The sequence below is a fragment of the Liolophura sinensis genome, chromosome 6, assembly GCF_032854445.1.
Source record: "Liolophura sinensis isolate JHLJ2023 chromosome 6, CUHK_Ljap_v2, whole genome shotgun sequence".
Classification (NCBI taxonomy): Eukaryota; Metazoa; Mollusca; class Polyplacophora; order Chitonida; family Chitonidae; genus Liolophura; species Liolophura sinensis.
The window spans coordinates 37,936,702-37,959,795 of NC_088300.1; the positions used below are offsets into that span (position 1 = coordinate 37,936,702).

Sequence of the window (23,094 nt, forward strand, 5' to 3'; positions counted from 1 at the left end):
ACAAAAATGTACATATCTCAACTGTCGTGAAGAATGTTTGCCAAGCTCGTGGGGATTTGGTACTAATTAGTCCAAATTACGATCTGATGTCAGCTAATTTTTTGCAAGCGCATTAGTCCAAATTACGATCTTAGTTAATTTTTGTGCATACGCAAAAACCACCGGCAACCACTCTGAACCTCTCACCACCACTAGCGATATCTTAAGATTCATTAAAATTCACAAAGGCCCCACTCCCAATCCAAGATTAACGACAATTACCACAAATTTGTCGGTCCCCGGTTGTCTTAACTCGTTGTAAATGTAAGTTTGACTGGCCGTCAACAAGTAATTGCTTGAAGAAGTGCATAGACCTGAAAATGCGGTATCGTAACTGGCCTACATGCAGAATCTGACAACCGCCTGCCCTTCAGACTTCTTTCGTTGTCGGCGCACTCTTGATCGTTTAATTGCCCGTTATACCAGTAATTATTTTGTGACACCTGACGTGTAAATTCCTAAATTTAACAAGTATTTACTAACCCTGGGCTAGGGGCAGTATCTTCACCGTGTTGAACGTTGAATATAGGAGCAGTTGCGATCAAAGCGTACGAGTACCTGAGATACATATTTTGATCATCGACAAGATATGAACTAGCACGGCAGGCAGCACGATTTGGACCCTGATTTTTGTCCATTCGCCTAGAACATTCCTTGTGTCTTTCCGTCATCATCGTAACCTGTTGACTGCTTCTTGTTTCACAGGAAGGAAGAAAGTACCGGTACTGGAACTCCCGTTTTTATAAATTTCCTTTTTTCTTATATTTTTGTCTAGTAGAAAAACAATTAGTTATCGTTTACCTGTACAAACGCGTAATTCGCAACTAAATGTTAACTGCACTGGCGTGGGTTTAATTCTTATTGGCCACGTTTAGTCTTCACACACGTCCACATATTCCTTTTACGGATGGGGAACATATATAAACATAATATAATGTCAGAATTGCCTGCTTCAGACAGACCGATGCAGAACTAAAATGTTTTTAGTAAAAAGAAAGTACATGAGGACGGTTTCCTGTTCTCAAACTCTTCACATTTTATTTTGTGTTACAGCCTTGACAACGAGTTGAGCATTCCCTGTTCTGCACACTAGACTTTGTTACATCTGTTGAAGACCGACTAACACGTGTTACCCCCTCCTCTTTTAGTAACATACTTCACACAGAACGAACCAGTCTCTGAATGTGGATTACTTTGGAAGTCTGATTCAAGTTTATTCCATTCAGGTGAGATTTTAACAAAGCAAACTCGAGTGATGAAAATAAACACAAGTCTGAACAGTTGTATAGATAAGACACAAAGGTGAAAAATGACACATTATAAATAAATAGATATAAATATATATGTACATATATAATATAAAGTCTATCCCTCAGCAAATATGCTGAACTGTAACAATGCCTTTGGTCATAAGAGTAAGTTATGTAACTGTTTATCCAGCTGCTTCCTTTCGGCCACAGAAAATGTCCCCGCGGTAGGCTTTATATTGTGAGCTCGGGGTCTAGGACTCTGGCTTGTAAGGCTTTGGACAGGTACCTGTGATCCCAAATCTGGCGAGAGCTGAACAAATTCTTCTGTTCTGTCTTGACTGCCTGATGGTGCAGGGGAATGACTAACTGATGGTGCAGGGGAATGACAAACTGATGGTGCCGGGGAATGAAGTCTTTGTTCTGATAGGTTGTTGCTCCTGAGTATCCCAGGGCCTTTCTTCAGGTGGCCTCTGGGGGTGAGAGGTTGATGCTGATGCAGATTTTTGGGTATCATTCCAGTGACTAAAGGACTCCTCTCATGGCTCTGTCTTAGACTCAGTGGATCAAAGGACCTGCAAAAAAAAAGTGTACTTTTTATGAGTATTTTGCATAGTTCTATGCTGATGCAGGTATGCCTTTCTTTCAAAGTTTTGCATTCCACTTGACCATGCATTCAAAATGCAAAACATCTGTGTGAAGAAATAACAATTATAAAACACATACCATATATAATAAAATAGACTCCAAGGGCAAAAATAATATTTCATGAAGGTGAACAGCAAGATTTCACAGTCGGACAAAATGAAGCATTATGCTGTTCCATATGTAGTGGAAGACAGTTTATATGGATGGTATTTAGTCATACCCCCTCACATACACTTTATGGTGATTGGGTGTGATTGGGTGTGATTGGGTGTAATGGAGTGGAGAAGACTAGTGTTAACATGATACCTCATTACCCTGACATAACCATGGTATTAACCACCAACCAATCAACATATCTATCATTTCTCCATTTCTAACAACCATCAGAAGTTGAGGAAAAAAAAAAAAAAAAAAAAAAAAAAGGGCACTTAATTCCTGTGATGTCACAACCATGTGAACTAAATATAGTAATCACAGGATAATTAATGGCACAGTCCGTGGGGCAAGCTTAGTTACCTATCCACCCAGCTGGGAGGGGTGGGAGATCTGGAGGGACCAGTCTTGTCCATCCTTAAAGCTAACACCTTTTCATGCATTGTTGTACCTGTTTTTTAAAAGACAAAAACAAAAACATTATGGCAACACGAGCTCAGAATTTTTTTTTTTTGCCTTGAAGAATTGTGTGAACAATTTATCATCGTACATTTGATGTGCATATTTTTCCTGCTGATATTCAGATGTACTGACTCCAATGTCCCTGATTTTGTGGCTTCAGTTGATTGTAATTACTATCATCATGCATTTTATGAGCACATTTTTCCTGCTGATATTCTGATGTACTGACTCCAATGTCCCTGATTTTGTGGCTTCAGTTGATTGTAATTACTATCATCATACATTTTATGAGCACATTTTTCCTGCTGATATTCTGATGTACTGACTCCAATGTCCCTGATTTTGTGGCTTCAGTTGATTGTAATTACTATCATCATACATTTTATGAGCACATTTTTCCTGCTGATATTCTGATGTACTGACTCCAATGTCCCTGATTTTGTGGCTTCAGTTGATTGTAGTTACTATCATTATACATTTCTTTTCTTTTTTTATATCATCGTCATATGACTGAAAAATTGTTAAGTACAATGTTAACCCGAAGTACTCACTCTTTTCTTATATTCTTCTTCTTAAGGAGATAACATGAAAAATACCTCTCGTACCAATTAAAGCTACCAAAGACCTCGCCTGTAGAAGAATGTAAAACTTCGGCACAATACATACGGTGTCTAAACATTTACCTAAACATGGATACAACTGCACAAAAGTTATTGAGCTGATTAGACTGCAGGGGAATGATCCAAGAATTGCCTTTCTCATTATTTCATATCTACATTTGCAATCCTTATTTCTATCTCTGACGGCACACACCTTTCAGTGGTGGGATGTTATACTTGAATTGGCCTGATCGTGGTTTTGGGCCTTTAAGTGGACCAAGTTCCTTGGGGTCGGTCAGTGGTCGTGGCGTTGGACTATGAGAGGAGTCAACTCCAGGGCCTATCAACCACTGAGGGGCAGGTTCACCCAAGGACTGGGAACAGCTAATATGTGCAGGCTTATCACCTTTCTGTCCGCAAGCCTGTTAAAACAACAAGAGATATTTCACATACAAGACTGAAGAATACTCTATACCTTGTGTGATCAAGATGGAATCCCAGACCATCTAATACCAAATGTGCATGTATATAAACAGTGTCTTGTCTTAAAGATTGGTATATTTAGCAACTACTTCAATGTCATATTGACTAGCGTAAAAATATAAGATGGTACATTATATTCACTCAGTCACATTTATTTGTTAAGTTTTCACTTATACGAAGGTAGTCAGTTTTATGGCTGGAGGGAACCACCAACCTTTGGCAAGTTACTGATGAACTCCCATGTGTCATGTACAGGTATGGTATATACACCATGTTGGAGAAGACCTGTGAATGGTTTTCAATGAATGAAAAAATGCACCACACAAGCGAATGCCTATTGTCACCAAAGCCCCACATGCCATGAGAGTTTCTATCTAGAGATGCACTGACAAATTCTTCAATACCAGCACATGGAAGATGTGTTCTGGATATACACAAAATACATAATTATCATTTAAATAGTACAACATGAGCCATTTCTGATGTCTCAGTGACAGATGAAAACAGACAGGACTGCTGAGAATGGCAGCTTAGCTGTTTGCCTAAGTACAGGACTTCAGGTTGTAAGGCTCACCTTTACATGAGACAACCTAGGAGAGTCCATATGTCCATTTTGTACAAATCTGCTGGGGCTCTCCAGCTGCCCCACACGGCTATTCATCATGTTAGACTCTGTGTTGGGCAAAGTTGCCTGGAAATGGGACGGTCTTAGATCAACAAGAGAATCCTCATTTGATTCATTGCTGGGTCTCTGTCTCATGTCAGATGTTTCAGAGATCTTGCTGTCTAAACACCTATCAAGCAGGTTTTCCTTCACAGTTACTTCCCTTGGTTCACTGTAAGCCCTCTCCACTTCATCCTCAGTGGGACCTTCTAAGTGAATGTTCTGCGAAGTCATGGCTTGCTTCATCATTGTTGTATCACTGGACGGCACATCTGAACTGGGGACTGAAGACAAACTGCTAGAGTAGCCAAGTCTTTTCTTGCTACTTAATCCAAACAAACCCTTGAAGAAAGTGAGTGGGTTTTTGGTGGTGGAATGACTTGGTGAGATAGGTGAGGTTGGTGGAGAAAGCTGCTGTTGATCACTACTGCTAACACAATACTCAATTCCCAGCTTGTCTTCCAGCAACTTAATACATTCTGGTACAAAACAAGAAATGATAAAGATCGTGATTTTTTGTGCCCTGTGACCTTTGATAACCATTCCATTGAAATTTCTCAGATTTGGATACACAGTGAACATTTCATTACTCTTGAACCTTTACACAATGAAAGCTTTATAGTGAATAAAGCAAAATACTTGAAGAGCCAAGTCAAAGGGAGATCACCACGTGAACTCTATATACAGATGAACAAATGTATTCCTGTATATATAGTAGATACGCTAAAATTGGCAATCTGGGTATCATGGCAACTACAGATGGGTGTATACAGTAAAAGTTAAGACAGCATTAAAACAATTCAAGACATACATATATATGTACCGGGAAATCAAATATAGAAACTGGCCATTCAGTTACCATGACAACTGCAAAAATAGACAAATGACAAATCACGTCTATGTACCCACCAAGAATTAAAACTATGTGTATGTATGCAAAACAGCCAGAGTTCAAGCCTCCAACACAGGTACAGAGAGATAGATAAAATTGTGCTATACCATCATAATATCACCCCTCCAAGTGATTGGTATAAAAATCTGAACATTACTAGCATCTGTACAGTGTACGGTAAACAAATGCATAAAGTAAATACCCTTCTGATTGGATTGCCTTGCGTAATCCAATGGCGTGCAAGCTTCTGTGTCCACGGGGTTGGGTGTGACTCCAAAGTCCAGCAGGAGAGCCACACAATGTACCTGGCCAGTGGCTACAGCCCAGTGTAGAGGAGTGCTGTGGTAAGACAGAAAAGTAGCCATGTTTCCTGAGTCACACATCGCACTGATTTATATGTATAGGGGCCTCCGTGGCCCAGTTAGTTAGCACGTTAGCACAGAGTAATGACCCAGGAGTCCCTCACCAATGCGGTCGCTCTGAGTTCAAGTCCAGCTCATGCTGGCTTTCTCTCCAGTCGTAAGTGGGAAGGTCTGTGAGCAACCTGCAGATGGTCGTGGGTTTCCCATGGGCTCTGGCCGGTTTCCTCACACCATAATGCTGGCCGCCGTTGTATAAGAGAAATATTCTTGGGTACGGCGTAAAACACCAATCAAATAAATAAATAAATACCTATATGTACACAAATGACAACTAATTTCCATAAAAAATTATAAGCGCTGTATCAATATCCTCCACCTCCTGTGCTTTGGATTATTAGCAACTCAATATGCAAAAATTTTAAATGCTTGTCAGACCACAAGGTATGCACTAATCACATGTTTTCCATACTTAATGTAATTAACCTGGCATTTTCAAGACACGTGTATAAGCAAATTACAGAAAAAACTGACCCAGGGGCACAAAACGATGCGCAGATAAACAAAATCATTCTGATAACCAAATCAGTATGCAGCAACTCCAGATATTACACATACTCAAACTAACCTAGATTTCAAGACTGTCCTGTAATAACTCTTCAAGACCTGAGCCACATGTAATTACAAAAACCCTGACTGCCTCTCATCTTTTCAAGAAGAAATCAAACTCCACACAAAGTTTTATAGAAACTGGACAATATTTTAGAGCAGTTATTGCACAAAGATCAATGACTAATAAGAATAATGGACTTCATTAAATATGCAAAACTTCTGCGCATATTTGAACTTGATGTATTTTCACATATTCTATGTAAACCTGTGAGTTTTATGATTTTCCTTTAATTAATTTTCAATATATGAACAAACTGGGCCAACAGAAACATCATGCAATGGTGAGACTACCAGAGAATATACAGAGTAGAAATAGTCCAACTTCCAGAAGAATGGGGGCAAAATCAGCAGACAGATTTATTTATTTATTTATTTATTTCACTGGTGTTTTACGCCGTACTCTAGAATATTTCACTTATATGACGGCGGCCAGCATTATGGTGGGAGGAAACCGGCCAGAGCCTGGGGGAAACCCACAACCATCCGCAAAGTTTTTGCCAGACCTTCCCACGTACGGCTGGAGAGGAAGCCAGCATGAGCTGGGCTTGAACTCACAGAGACCGCATTGGTGAGAGGCTCCTGGGTCATTACGCTGCGCTAGTGCGCTAACCAACTGAGCCACAGAGGCCCCTCACCAGACAGAAGCTGATTGATAAGTACAACCATACCAAGCTGCGGTTTCCCCAGGTCACATTTCTACCACATACAGCATCATTAAATTCCATACCATAGTCTGTTTCTTTTAGCCAGTCACCTATATTCAACTGTCTGTAAAATCAGTCATACTCGCTACCAAAATTGCCCATCCTTGGTGACATGTAACAATAAAAGCTCTACGCATTGATATGTTGTACGTCTTTGTTATTACAAGGAAAACGCAGTTGGAATGCTTCTTCCAATTCATAATGTGAAATATAAGCCTGGTTTCAACGTACCACGAACTAGTTGCCTTGAGCGATGTCATTAACTAAGTGGCATGCTGGGCAATGGGTGTGGGGAATAATTTGTTTTACAATAGCTGCACTAACATGTGGTTAGAACAAACTCCACACAGTAACACAGCTACAGTACTGTCTCAGCTTATAAACTAAATTGTTTTTTTAATAGAATTTCCTACCAAAGTCATGCAACTCTAAAACCATACTGCTGTGAGGTCATACACTATAAGAGATACAATATAATTCATGTCTTAAGGTAATATTATATTATTATATTACTCCACTGGTTTCTGAATTATTATGACATCACCTGAGGCAATGATCTCTTGGAGTCAAAACAAGGCAAAACATGGAGTTTAACCTTCTAAATTAGAAAAAGTGTTCTAACTTCTAATTTTCTTTGCAAGAATATGGACTTTCATTCAACATATCGATGTGTAGAGCTTGTGTTGTTACGTGTCACTGACTAAAGGCAATTTTCTTAGTGAGTATGACTGATTTTACAGACAGCTGAATATAGGCAACTGGCTAAAAGAAACAGGCTTTAGTCCACCGTTGTAGTAATTACTGGTTCACGCAGGTAGTCCTGTGGGACACCAATTGAAATCGTTCCGATTAATGTTATTTCACCAATTTAGTCATCGACCGTACAGAGGAGACTGTTTGACTGACTGAAGTGAAACTCTGCAGGAAAATTCCCCATGACTTGTTTGAACAGCTATTCCGTTTTTTCAAGGAAATCAAAGACAGTTTTTAGAGGCATTAAATGTGAATAAATCACTCACTTCCAGCAAAAACTGTGGAAGCTCACCATAGGTCCATGCTCTTAACTCTTAAATTTGATATTTTAACATGTTCTGATGTATTACGGGATGCTGATTCCAAATCTACTTTTATTTTTTGTCTATTTGTGTAATATTTTGAGATATAGTCACAAAAACTAAAATTTTGTCATGTTATTTCTATAGCCTGTTACTCGAAAACTACTAAAGCTAAAAATCTGTAACGAGACATGCTCTTTCCGTAAGGTGGAGAACAATTTGAGATACGACCAATGGTTTTCTCACTAGAAGCATTTAAAGCACATCACCGTTTTTTCAGAAATACATGAAAATGTTAACCCCATTGCTTTAACACTGAGTTAGACGGCATCTGCACAGACATGTAATCTACTGACTTATTCGTTTCTGCTGCACGGTCAATGTTTTTCCACAGATGCTGTGCGCTTAGATATAGCCACAGTGTATGTTGTCTACCATTTGACAGTCCACAGTGATAACTACGACAGTAAACGATGTGGACCCCGGCTGAAGCATTTTTTTTTATCTAGCCAATCTCATCAGTCAGAACTCATACTGAGGCCCACCTTGATCCTGCTCAAGATAACCTTTCAAATCTGGAATTTCAACTTACAACACATATACATTTCATATATATATGAAAAAAGACATATCACGAACTGCACTGAAACGTTAGCTTCTTACATATCATTGGTTTTGTCAACTAATTACATTGCTCCCTCAACATGTGTGTAACATGGCACAAAATGTACTTACCGATCATCAGGATCTTCTGCCTCTAAGTCACAATCTTCCACTGTAGCAAATGATTGAATTACAGACAAATTCCCAGCTGCAGCTGCAAAATGGACTGGTGTTTTCCCTGCATGATCTCCATGATTCAGCAATGATGTCCCATCTTTCCATTTGTACAACAACTCGCAACACTGCAAATTTCCATTCTGTCAAGAGATGAAAATAGTTACCTAAATGCACGTGCGAGTAATATCTTGTAATGAAACAATTAGTACTGTAAGGTACGTGTGGGGATGGCAATGTAAACTACATAAAGGGATGACAATGTAAGGTACATGTAGGGATGGAAATGTAAGGTACATAAAGGAATGGCAATGTAAGGTACATGTAGGGATGGCATGTAAAGTACATGCAGAGATGGCAATGTAAGGTACATGCAGGGATGACAATATAAGGTATGTGCAAAGATGGCAATGTAAGGTAAAGGGATGGTAATGTAAGCTACATGTAGAGATGGCATATAAAGGTACTACATATTGGTTCGGCAATGTAAAGTACTACAGGTAGGGATGGTAATGTAAGGTACATTTAGGGGCAGCCATGTAAGGTACTACATGTATGGATGGCTATGTAAGGTCCAATAAAAGAGAGTAAATAAACAAAATAATGAAAACAATAAACCAGGTCCTTATACAAATAACCTGTTTACTCAGCAATACATGTAACTAAAAACTACCTTTCATATGTGTCTTCAGTTGTTTTGCGTTAAATGGAAAAGCAGCATATTATCACTCTGAGGCTCTATAGGGTTGGTACATATATTACATGAAGTTCAGGCCGCACATGTGCAGAATGACCTGTTCCCCCATGTTTTTGATGATTTTGCCCTGATTGGAAGACCACTGATTTGACAGTTGTCATGGTTAAATGAGATTTTCAACTGTTTTATGAAGGTTGTGGAACATGCCAAATTGCTTGATGCAGAGGAACTTGTGTGGCCATGAAAATACAAAATACCATCCTGATCTAAAATTGTCACATATTTCCCTCAGTCTCTGCAGGACATTGATTGTATTGTTAAAATGCAACTGCAGAGAGCTAAATTGTTTACGCACGGTGCCAACAAAACAGCAACCTCACGAGTTACACTTCTGAATGTCTGCAACAATACAGATTTCCACTCTGCAACTTCGCCATCATATGTCTCTATGGATCAATGAGATACTGATTAAGAGAGGCTGCTACAAGCAAAAGGTGATTCTGCAGTATGTGTAGACTCAATGCCATGCATGAGGTCCACCAAAAGATTAATTGGCCTACAGGCAGCACTGATACCAAGGTGGCAGTCAATCAATGTGTTGAGCTCTTGAAGTAGTTGGACAATCCAGCTTTGGCAAATATTGATATTCTGCCATCTGCAACCAATTTACAATCTTGTAATAATGTTAGATGACAGTCACCTTTTCCAGCAGTGAAAATTTGCACTATTCAAATGACATTACTATTGCTTCCCCTTGGCCGGGTTTCAAATATGGCCTAGAATTCGACTATGGCAATGTAAGCATCCTAAGCTTCCAGGAAGTAGACTGCCCCTGGAACACCAACACTAATCATGTGGTAATGGGTCAGGGCAATCTGAAAGTGCTTCCACTATCTAACACCAAGGAACATACTGCACCAACTACATAGAAAAGAAAACTTTACGGAATTTCTCAGTATCAGTATCTGAAAGGCATAGAACCTTGGGTGTTTTTATACTATGAATTTCTATGCATTCCTTCAAATGCACAAGAGCTATCAAACAAGTGCCAGTTTGTTACCATAGATCTAGTACCAGTAGGCCTACCCATTAGCACGACCATGATTATAATGGAAGTGGAATTTGTATGCCCCATTCTACATCTGTTACCAATGGACTGATGATGGGAAATGCATTGTTGCACAGGCTGGGCTGAGTTTGCAGGATAAAGATTTCATGTGCACTGAATATGGTGAGCCAAGTGTGCAGGGTAAACATTTCATGTGCATTGAATATGGTGAGCCAAGTGTGCAGTGTAAAGATTTCATGTGCACTGAATATGGTGGACCAAGTGTGCAGGGTAAACATTTCATGTGCACTGAATATGGTGAGCCAAGTGTGCAGTGTAAAGATTTCATGTGCACTGAATATGGTGCGCCAAGTGTGAAGGGTAAATATTTCATGTGCACTGAATATGGTGCGCCAAGTGTGCAGGGTAAAGATTTCATGTGCACTAAATATGGTGTGCCAAGTGTGCAGGGTAAAGATTTCATGTGCACTGAATATGGTGTGCCAAGTGTGCAGGGTAAAGATTTTATGGGCACTGTATATGGTGCGCCAAGTGTGCAGGGTAAAGATTTCATGTGCACTGAATATGGTGGGAAAAAAGTGTTTTAATTTATGAGATGCTGATTACACTGACAAGTGGTGCCATACCTGTAATTGCATCTTGACTTGTGGCTCATTCCACCAAAAAAAATTAATCCACGTGTAAGAAAATTAGTCCATATGTACTAAAGTTACCACCAAAATGTTTACCATCAGAACAAATTCAGTCGGACATGGTTAAAACTTATAGGTATAATGTAATAATGTTAGCATGACGAAATATGACTTAATTAGACACATGTAGATTTACCTGTATATCTCACACCTATATCATTTTGCACGTCAGCCTAGCCTGCCCTCAGCACAGGTGGGTAGATGTAGGGGCATCTATTAACCAAGCCACATCCACACTGTCATTCTCTGTCGGGATGAACAAACACTCACCTGAGCAGCCCAATGTAAAGCTGTTTTCCCATCTATGTCTTCCCGGAAGATATCTGCCCCTCTCTCTAGCAAAATTCGCACATGGTTTGGACGATCGTGGAAGGCCGCCCAGTGCAATGCAGTCATACCCTGTCAAACAGAATGAATGAATCATTATGGCTTTACACCACATTGGACTGTCATTATCCTGCTGTCAAGGTCTACATCAACTTTGTTAAAGATGACTTGCTCAGGCCAATGACCAATGGAATGCATCTGGAACATTCTGCAGAACACTCATACTCCATGTCACACCAAATACTCTTGGTACTACTCTGGATAATTTGGTTTCTATACAGCCCATGTCACACCAGTTACTCGTGGCACTACTCTGGATAATTTGGTTTCTATACAGCCCATGTCACATTAGTTACTCGGGGTACTACTCTGGATAATTTGGTTTCTATACAGCCCATGTCACACCAGTTACTCGTGGTACTACTCTGGATAATTTGGTTTCTATACAGCCCATGTCACACCAGTTACTTGTGGCACTACTCTGGATAATTTGGTTTCTATACAGCCTATGAAATGTACTGATCACCATCACACAAACCAAAACATTTTAAGTAGGTCGATCATTATAAAATACCAATCAAATTAAAACTAAATATTCTGAACTGATTGTGGCCTGCTTGTCATATATCCTATAATACAGCACTGGGAACATTCTAAACTTACAGTGCAACAATGTGAGGGTGCTGCACGTACTAGAGCAAACTAACAACAAATCTTTCCTCATCGCACAAATGGCTGGGCATTAGGGACATATAAACCCAAATATATCTACATGTATGTGTAATACTACTATCTAATTTAACAATTCCAAGGAAAACATCAATATTTTTTATTTTTGATGTTGCAATAGTTGAGAGCTCTGAGCATTGTTGTTCTTTGTTTACTGTTTATAAGCTGTGTTCTAATTTACTTAAAGTTTGATTTCCCATTTACTGTCAATCAATTAAGTTTGCTTCCCCATTTACTGTCAATCAATTAAGTTTGCTTCCCCAGTAACTCTCCCTTCCTTGAAGTTTAGTTCCCCAGTAACTCTCCCTTCCTTGAAGTTTCTTTCCCCATTGACTCTCCCTTCCTTGAAGTTTCATTCCTCATTAACTCTCCCTTCCTTGAAGTTAATTTCTTTCCTCATTAACTCTCCCTTCCTTGAAGTTTCTTTCCTCATTAACTCTCCCTTCCTTGAAGTCTCTTTCCCCATTGACTCTCTCTTCCTTGAAGTTTCTTTCGTCATTAACTCTCCCTTCCTTGAAGTTTCTTTCCCCACTGACTCTCCCTTCCTTGAAGTTTCTTTCCTAATTAACTTTCCCTTCCTTGAAGTTTCTTTCCTCATTAACTATCTCTTGCTTGAAGTTTCTATCCTCATTAACTCTCCCTTCCTTGAAGTTTCCCATGTATTAGCTGTCTTTTCTCTGACGTAATTGCATATAGAGTAACCTGTATTCATAATGCTCACATAATGTGCATTTGTGCTGGCATTCAAAAAGTTTAGAAGTTGTTTTCATTACTGGCAGGTAGATTTACGCTAGGCAATGACCAAATGTTTAGCTAAATGGCCAAGGTTAAACTCAGGAGCAATTTTAAGTGTAGACCACCAGCTCAAAATGTGAGGAAACTGCCATTGATCCTGCTCTATACACAAGACAGTTACTGAGATAGTAAAGATTAAGACTAACAGGTACACAAGACTTACAGGTACACAAGATTTACAGGTACACAAGACTTACAAGTACACAAGATTTACAGGTACATAAGACTTACAGGTACACAAGATTTACAGGTACACAAGATTTACAGGTACACAAGACTTACAGGTACACAAGATTTATAGGTACACAAGACTTACAGGTACACAAGGCTTACAGGTACACAAGACTTACAGGTGTCACACAATGAATGAAATTATATTTCTAGGTTTATAACAATAGTAAGGAAATATCCTTATATGTAATAATACAAGGCTATCAAAACTGACCAACAGACGTGAATCCACACAAACAACACTTTGGTAGGCCCTTATTCAGTTTTATGCAGCACACAGTACATTGACTGACAGACTGGTTGATGCTTAACAGAATGTTTCCCTTCTATGAAGATAATCAACTTGCCATGTAGGAAACTGGAGTACCCATGCTGGGTATTGGCCTCTGGAAAATACATGTAATTACTGACAAACTTTCCCGTGTTTGTGGGGGCCTCCATGGCTCAGTTGGTTAGCGTACTAGCGCAGCGTAATGACTCAGGAGCCTCTCCGACCGTGCGTGGTAAGGTATGACCACAACCCGTGGATGGTTGTGGGTTTCCCCCCACCTGCTGGCCGCCGTCATATAAGTGAAATATTCTTAAGTACGACGTAAAACACCAATCAAATAAATAAATAAATCACATGTTTGACAGACAAATGTACAAGCAGTCTTCCATATCACAATGAACACGTTAGACAGAGAAATATGAGTCCCATCTTACTTGTTGTCACAATCCAAGACCCCCCAACAAACAGTGACAGCAGGGGAATCTAAAAATTCTATTCTTTTCTTACCTCATGGTCCTTTTGATTGATCTCTCCTTTAGACAGGTTATGCAGCAGAGCACACAATGTCCTACAAATACAGCAAATATAAATATACACATATATGTATATATATAAACATTCAGCTATATATACATGTAAGCAATAATACACATGCGGCTTACAGAATATATATGAACACATTCAGAGACTTTATAGACCCCTTACAGAACTATATGACTGTCATGTACAGATCCCAGCACAATACAAGAAACAAGGGGGTATACCTTACCAATCTTATCTTATTCCAATATATGGCTTCTGGACTCCAGACTGAAATTATAGTATGGTGTATGAACACATTGCTGGCTTCCTACACTACTTGTACCATTACACATTACTAGGAAATCTTAGAGGACTTAATACTACAGAGCTAGCTCATGTTGATGGCAGCTGGTCAGTAAGAGCTTCGTGTGAACAGCCTGTCATCTCTGCAATGTTTACATCACCCGAGGGACACCCAGGATTAGGTGTGCAAAACATGTTATGTTCCTTCTTTAGGATAGATTGTGAAGGGCACAAGTACAACATGCTGCCATAAATATGACCATACATGCAGTATTACCTGTCACTAAACCTCCATATAAGTGGCTCTACTAGAAGTTACCTACAGTGTAGTTACTGCAGACATTTCACTGTGTAAACACCAACTAGTGCCACTTAAAGTTTACTGTGTAAACACCTCTTAATCTGTTTATCATCAAACAGAGTGTGTAAGAAAAAGGTCGGACAGATCTAGAGCAGAACAGAAACAATTCAATCTGCTGGTGTTGCAGGCAGGCCTACAATGCATTGCATAGATTGCTTAGATCAAGTTTCTCTGTTACACCATAACACATGTAGGTAAAAATCCTGGGGAAGGATAGGTATTATTTTTACGAAAACACTATGCTTTGCATGGACAGGGCACCTTATGAATGAGACCACTTTGGTCATGATGATTACCTGGATATGACTAAGTACCGGTAATGGTTGTTTCAATCAACTATCTCAACAGGGCCACAGGCTTTACTAAATGAGATCCCACTTCTTACAGCTTCATGCGTCAAGAATTAATCTTGTGGTGTGTCATACATGTAGGTGCCTTCCTGTGAAAAAGGGGTTAATTGAGTGGAGGCCCTGAGCAATCCTTGTGTGTGGTAGCTGGTATGAAGACTGGCTCAAACTAAGGCTGTGACGATGAGTAAGCCAGCTGTTATTTGTTCATTATCTGCAAGACGCCCCACTATGATGCAATAAATTTTTCTAGACACTGTTGACAGAGACATGAACATGTGCCTGTAGTCAGACTTGCTGTTACAGAACATGTGCTTGTAGTCAGACTTGGTGTTATAGAACATGTACCTGGAGTCAGACTTGGTGTTATAGAACATGTACCTGGAGTCAGACTTGGTGTTATAGAACATGTACCTGGAGTCAGACTTAGTGTTACAGAACGTGCGCCTGTAGTCACACTTAGTGTTACAGAACATGTACCTGGAGTCAGACTTGGTGTTATAGTACATGTACCTGGAATCAGACTTGGTGCTATAGAACATGTACCTGGAGTCAGACTTGGTGTTACAGAACATGTACCTGGAGTCAGACTTGGTGCTATAGAACATGTACATGTAGTCAGACTTGGTGTTACAGAACATGTACCTGTAGTCAGACTTGGTGTTATAGAACATGTACCTGGAGTCAGACTTGGTGTTATAGAACATGTACCTGGAGTCAGACTTGGTGTTACAGAACATGTACCTGGAGTCATATTTGGTGTTACAGAACATGTACCTGGAGTCACACTTGGTTTTACAGAACATGTACCTGGAGTCACACTTGGTTTTACAGAACATGTACCTGTAGTCAGGGTCATAGCAGGAGGCATGTAGTGGGGATCGTCCAGATTTGTCACACAAGCTAAACTTGGCACCATGTCTCAACAGATATACCACCCCTTCATACCAGCCCTGAAACAAGACAAAACAAGACAATCTATAAGTAGAAAAAAACTTAATTAAATCAGGCCATATTATTAGCAAGTATAGTCTGGGCCAACTGTAGGTACAAATATGAGAACCTCAAGTTTACAACCTCTAAGCAAAGCGGTTCTGTAGATAATACACACAGTGTTACACACATGAAAAAGCAAACTAAAAACCACAAAGGGGTGGAATATCAATGCTGTCAGGATTCATTTTAAATAGGTTTCTGGGCCAACGGTAGTTAGGTATATTGAACACCTTGAGATTTAGAGCTTTAGAAGAATAGTCAACCTTTGATAGTTATTACAGATAACAGGTGGAGACAAACCTATTAAAATAGCCTCAGGTATTTTGTTCTGACGGAACTCAACTTTTAATCAACTTTAGAAAGGCACAGGGTGTGCCATGTTACACCAACAGGAAACCTAATATCTAAGTCCTGCAGATATTTTGGTAACAGCCTGAAAAACCACTACATCATCAAAAACATCAAAATCTGTAAAACCTTTGGGATCTATTCGCAAGAGTCTTTGGAACTAGAGGCAGGTACACACGGAAGCTCTACATATGTGAACCACTTCTGTGCACACAGTGTCACCACCAAAAAGCAGACAGACAAGTATGTGTCATGTGAAACTCGTCATTAATGGCATGCTTTTGATATTATACAGCCCAGGCATACAGGTATTTGATAATTTTTCAAGGTATCAGCAAATTACTGAAATCCTGACCCAGCCATGTATGGACCCAAAAAAGGGGCATGATAAAAGACCATCTCTATCATCCTACAACCAGGACGGACTATTCTGTTACAAGGAAACATCATCCTGTAACATGGAGAGACCATCCTGTTACCAGGAGAAACAATCCTGTGAAATGGAGAGATCATCCTGCTATAAAGAGAGATCATCCTGCTATAAAGAGAGATCATCCTGTTACAAGGAGAAACAATCCTGTTAAATTGAGGGTCCATTCTGCTACAAGGAGAAACCATCATATTAAATGGATAGATCATCATGTTAAAAGGAGGGATCATCGTGTTAAAAGGAGAAACCATCCTGTTAAATGAAGATACCATCCTACTAAAAGGACTGACCACTCTCTTACTAGTAGCAATATTGCCACAAGGATATGAAAATGGCAATGACTTTAATCCAAGGAAATGAACAAAAATAAATTTGGTATATGATTAAAACAAGGCTACCAGAGCCTCTAAGATACACATAAGTGCAAAACTATCAGCTGAATATATAAAAAATATACGTAACAATTTATACGTATCTTAACACTGCTTAAATACACAGAAGAAAAATGTCAAGGTTTGTAAATTTTGGAGTATTAAAGTGAAAAAAGCAACCAATAGATCAATGAGTGGAATGATTATCATTTATCTTATCATGTTTTACTTGTAGGTAAACCTGATATCAATACATGTTGTACTTTTAAGATACTCATCATTTATCTTATCATGTTTTACTAGTAGGTAAACCTGATATCAGTACATGTAGTACTTTTAAGATACTCATCATTTATCTTATCGTGTTTTACTAGTAGGTAAACCTGATATCAATACATGTTGTACTTTTAAGGTACTCATCATTTATCTTATCGTGTTTTACTAGTAGGTAAACCTGATATCAATACATGTTGTACCTTTAAGATACTCATCATCTATCTTATCGTGTTTTACTAGTAGGTAAACCTGATATCAATACATGTAGTACATGTGACCAAAGTCATCACCCATATTTTTGTCATTTACGCTAATTAACTCATGAAGAAGTCCAGCGTTATAAACATAACTCCTCCCCTGTAATGTACAGGCAAGCCTAAAATGGATTCCTGGTACAACACTGTCCTCATATATACATGGATATGTATGTGCGCTGTCATATGTACCTGGTACGCTGCAATAGCCACAGCAGTTCTCCCTAACTTGTCCTGCGCATTTACATTTGACCCCATCTTCACCAGTTTCTTTACAGCTCCAAGTTGTCTCCCTAAAATGGAGTGTCCAAGAGGGGTGAGACCTGCCACAGAAAACACAGTAAACTTTTCATATCATATTACTCGTTTACTGAAATCAGGAAGGGTGTAAGGTATTACATGTAAGGGCATCAGAACAATGATTGGCACGTTGTGTGTGAGATACTGCATGTAAGGGCATCAGAACAATGACTGTCAGGTTGGGTGTAAGATGTTACATGTATGGGCATCAGAACAATGATTAGCATGTTGTGTGTAAGATACTGCATGTAAGGGCATCAGAACAATGACTGTCAGGTTGGGTGTAAGATGTTACATGTAAGGGTATCCGAACTGGCATGTTATGTGTAAGATATTACATGTAAGGGCATCAGAGCAATGACTGACTGGATGATTGTAGACTGGCTATTTAAGGTCATCAGAACAATGATTGTCACGTTGGGTGCAAGATATTACATGTAAGGGCATTGGAACACTAATTCAGGGTGGATGTAGACTGACTATTACATTTAAGGGCATCAGAACAATGTCAGGATGGGTACAACTGCAGACAACCTTTAAATTTAACTTTAGACACATTAGTTGTGAACTTGGCCAATGTCAGGGGTTCACAAAAAGTATAATTTTATCAATCTTCACCAAATAATGCCATCAGAATGTGCTTGAGTTAACATCTTACAAACATGAGTAAAAATTAAAAAATTAAACATTATCTATTAATTATTTGGTAACCTCATCTAAAAAAAAGGATTTACTAAAATACAGACTAATTGAATTAGTTTGTTAATGTTAACTAGTAGAGAAGGAAGCTGTGACTGACAGACCATCCACATCCTGTTGCTCCAGTATACTGGGGTCCACTTGAATGGCCTGGATCAGTTTATCTGTGTGACCAGCAGCTGCCGCTTGGTTGACGCTGCGCAGATCGATGTCAGACTCCCACTCCACCTCATCTGCACAACAAACACACACAGCCCAGCAGTAATCAGTCTGGGAAACACTTCACAATTCTTAACACAGTTAAAAAGGTGACACATTTGAAGTACATTATGTAGCTTGAAGAAAATCACTAACTTTCACAGCGATTTTTTGTGAAAGTAGTGAAATCTTGTTTATAGTCATGGACTTACCATATGTCAAACTTTTGCTGATTCTTCTCAAAGTTTCTGGAGAAGATGCTAAACTCAAACCAAATCCTTGTTTGAAGAAATTAACATTGATCAAGAATAATTTTTTTCACCATGCAGCACATACCGGAACATTTATTTTAACCCTTTCAGCTTGTGAGCCTTTAAGACGCATAACAAAGTAGATGCATTTAGGGATATGCCCTGCAGCTCACATTTCAGAGATTATGTATAGTCCAATTAATTAATGTTGCCAACCTGACATTCTGGGGGCCTAATTGCACACCCAAGGCCCCAAACATCATTCCATATTTCAAACAATTCTGTCCCACTCAAGGTCTATAATTTGACATATGTTAATAAAGTCTGACCCATAATTTTCTAACTAATTTAAAATTTATTTTCTTCACATCCTCTGTGCAAGGACAAACCTGCATGTACATTGTATTATAGTCAGCCGTAATGAACATCATGGGACATATGGGGGGTATTTGAGAGGAGACCACATGGGGCATATGGGGGGTATATGAGAGGGGGCCACATGGGAAATATGGGGGGTACTTGAGAGGGGACCACATGGGACATATGGGGGGGATTTAAGAGGGGACCACATGGGACATATGGGGGGGATTTAAGAGGGGACCACATGGGACATATGGGGGTATTAGAGAGGGGACCACATGGGACATATGGGGGTATTTGAGAGGGAACCATTATTACTGGATAAAATACAAATGCAAGCATTAAAAATCCATTCACGAAACACAAACAACTTGCCTGATTGAGCAATTAGTAAAACTGCAAAATGTATAAATCAGATGACCCATACAGTGTATATGCATTCTGATGCTGAAATTCCTACTAGAAGTAAACTGATGCCATCTACATTGGACATGTAGCCCAATAAAGCGTGACTATAAAGATCTTGCCATTAAATTCAATCAAGTGGAGAAGCTGACATAATTAGAGATAGAAATTACATTAGCTTACAACATGCCTCAAAAAGGTGATGTCATCTTTTGCTCAGGTCTCTCATTATCAAATGGTTCCTGTTTAAATATGTACCGGTTGTCAAAAATCTGATTGACCCTGCTACCAACAGGGTGACTTGTACAGCTAAAAACACACTGAAATGTGCAATCTCCAGAGGAGTGTCATATATATGTGTTTAAGAATGGGATCCACCGGCCTCCGTGGCTCAGTCGGTTAGCACGCTAGCGCCGCGTAATGAACCAGGAGCCTCTCACCAATGCGGTAGCTCTAAATCCAGCTCATACTGGCTTCCTCTCCGGTCGTAAGTGGGAAGGTCTGCCAGCAACATGCGGATGCACGTGGGCTTCCCACCGTCGTATAAGTGAAATAATCTTGAGTACGGCGTAAAACACCAATCAAGTAAATAAATAAATAAATAAAAATAAATACACTGTGTGCAAGTTCATGCCACCTGTAACATTGTACAGATAAGGTTATATAATGCTAATAAAGCCTACCCATGATGGACATACATTGAAACTGCCAGCATCTGACACCTCCATCTCTAATAATACTGCACATTATTTCATACAAGTAAGATAATAAGACAGCACTGCCAGAAAACTAATTTTGTGTGAATGTTTTTAGCTTCTGTACGTTATTTGGAATTGGATGAAAAATGTTTGAAAAGTACAGCAACACAGGGAATCGAGGTGATTTGCTTGCATTAACTGTCATAATCTACCAGCTCATAAGTTAGGATATGAAAATAACTGATCATGGCCGGAGGTCTGTTCCATTGAGTGTAATGTTGAATGAGAATACCATGTTGAGTAGAGTTCAAGTTGAGAATACATGCACCTTTTCATATCTTCCTAAATTTATTTTCTTAACTTACTTTATGATTCTACTTAAGGATAAAGTGAGCGAGTGGATTCCAAAAACAGATGTAAAATATGTTTTATGTAAAATGACCAGCTTTCTTAAATACAGCTATAGTCTATTTCTTTTCGCGAGTCGCCTACATCCAGTTCCCTGTAAAATCAGTCATACTCCCTATCAAAATTGCCTTTAGTCAGTGACATGTAACAAGACAAGCTCTACACACTGATACGTTGGATGTCCATGTTATTAAAAAAAATGTAGTAAGAATACTTTTTCCAATTTATAATGTTAAACTCTGTGGGCTTAGTTTGAACACCAAGAACTCATTGTTACAGGTCATAATTATTCACAGTTGCAGTTGAGAGTAATTTGTTTTACAATGGCTGCACCAACAAGAGGTCAGAACAAACTCCACGCACTGACACAACCTACACAACTGTCTCTGCGAACAGATTACATCACTTTAAGTTCCAAGCACATATTTCTAAATCTATACAGCGGTGAAATCATATACTACAAGAGATAAAATAAAATTCATTTATTAAGGTTATATTATACTAAAACGTGTAAATAATTTCACATATAGCCGTGTCAGAAACAGGGTTTACAGGTAAACCGATAGCAGTTTAGGTAACTGGTGTCACCCTTCGACAAAACAATGTTGAACTTTGCTCAATATCCAGCATGCCATTGGTTTTTTTAATAATTCTGACGTCACCCAAGGCAATGGTTTCTTGCTGTCAAAACTGAGCTTAAGGCCTGTAACATTATGAATTAGAAAAAGTGTTCTAACTTCATTTTCCTTGCAAGAATATGAACCTCCAAGCCAGTAGGCCCTATAACTAATCATGTGGAAAAACACAAAGATAGAAGCAACTGACACGGGGCTGTTTCTCAAAGGGGTCGTAATGTTATGCCGGCCTAACCACCATGACGTTGTATACTAACGGCATATGCTCTCTTGGTATTTATGACCGGCATAGCGTTACGACCCCTTTGAGAGACAGCCCACAGGTGACATATGAAGTGGATAATTATAAAGAGAAAAAAAATCTATTTTAACTCTAAGCAGACACCTACACATGTATATACCAAATTTGAAATTCCTCATGCACTACTTTATCAGTTAAATTCAGTGTTGAGGTCATTGTCAAAATGCCTCAGGTAAATATCAGAAAGTGTTGAAAATAGACCTCAATATAATTGATGGCTTCCTCTTCGGCCGTAAGTGGGAAGGCCTTGCAGCAACCTGCGGATGGTCGTGGGTTTACCCTGGGCCAAATACTGGAATATTTTAACTCCGGCAAGTGCTATGGTTGGAAGAGGCTCATCCAATGTAATTACTGAGTTGGTGGCTATTTTAACTAGAAATTTACCTAAAACAAGCATCGTATTCAACCTCAGCTGAACGTAAACACATGTACCGGTACCGAATCGGAAGGTCCTATCTCATGCAATATTTGGTTTCTCTTCCGAGCATGAGCATCGTCTAAATAAACGTTTTCCTGTTGACGATTGGTTGCCACACAAAAAAAAAATTTATATACCCTTTCTTTGAACGGTAAGATACTAAAATCTGGTAACGCCCAGTTTTATTATTGCTGGTCATGCTGTGACAATGTGCTATAACTTACGAGACTTACCTCGGTCTCCATCAAAGACAACCGCCTGGCCGAAATCCATCGCTGAAGCTCACCTGGTTACATTTCATCAGTTTTGTATTCCTATGTTACATTGTTTGTCGTTGTAATTCAAGGTAATTTGTCTCTATTTAGTGGAACGACTGATGCCTAAAATGACGGCAGCGATACTGCATACCTATAGATCTGTCGATTATTCAAAACGCAAACACCTGCTGATCTTGTGTCGTTGTCATAGATCTATGCGCAGACTACTGAGCTAATCGGTGTCCTCCTCCGCAAACCACCTGCGTACTGTGCATCTGTCACAGTCCAGCCCAGATGCTGCCAAAGGAAACGCTGCATTTTGCAGGCTGGTTTGTGCCCAATTGTAAGTTCTCCAGCTAGATGGCATCGGTACGTAGTCCACACGCTGAAC

General features: G+C 39.3%; 1 protein-coding gene across 1 annotated transcript; it reads right to left on the bottom strand.

Annotated features, from left to right (window-relative positions):
• Positions 1 to 1,444: 1,444 nt before the first annotated feature.
• Positions 1,445 to 22,719, bottom strand: LOC135467168 (ankyrin-3-like). The gene is made up of 12 exons (XM_064744934.1): positions 22,680 to 22,719; positions 18,877 to 19,005; positions 17,966 to 18,096; positions 15,942 to 16,051; positions 14,073 to 14,133; positions 11,483 to 11,611; positions 8,713 to 8,897; positions 5,390 to 5,526; positions 4,206 to 4,774; positions 3,363 to 3,570; positions 2,451 to 2,538; positions 1,445 to 1,861 (listed from the first exon to the last, which is right to left on the bottom strand). Exons 1-12 carry the CDS (start codon positions 22,717 to 22,719, stop codon positions 1,447 to 1,449), a joined length of 2,202 nt encoding a protein of 733 aa, XP_064601004.1. The 3' UTR covers positions 1,445 to 1,446.
• Between the last annotated feature and the right edge of the window lie 375 nt (positions 22,720 to 23,094).

Coding starts and splice junctions, on each gene's coding strand:
- LOC135467168 (XM_064744934.1), bottom strand. CDS start 22,719: ATGGATTTCGGCCAGGCGGTTGTCTTTGATGGAGACCGAG. Junction 14,134..15,941: donor TGCTATGACCCTGACTACAG/GTACATGTTCTG, acceptor CTGTATTTGTAG/GACATTGTGTGCTCTGCTGC. Junction 1,862..2,450: donor CCTCCCAGCTGGGTGGATAG/GTAACTAAGCTT, acceptor TTTTTTTTGCAG/GTCCTTTGATCCACTGAGTC.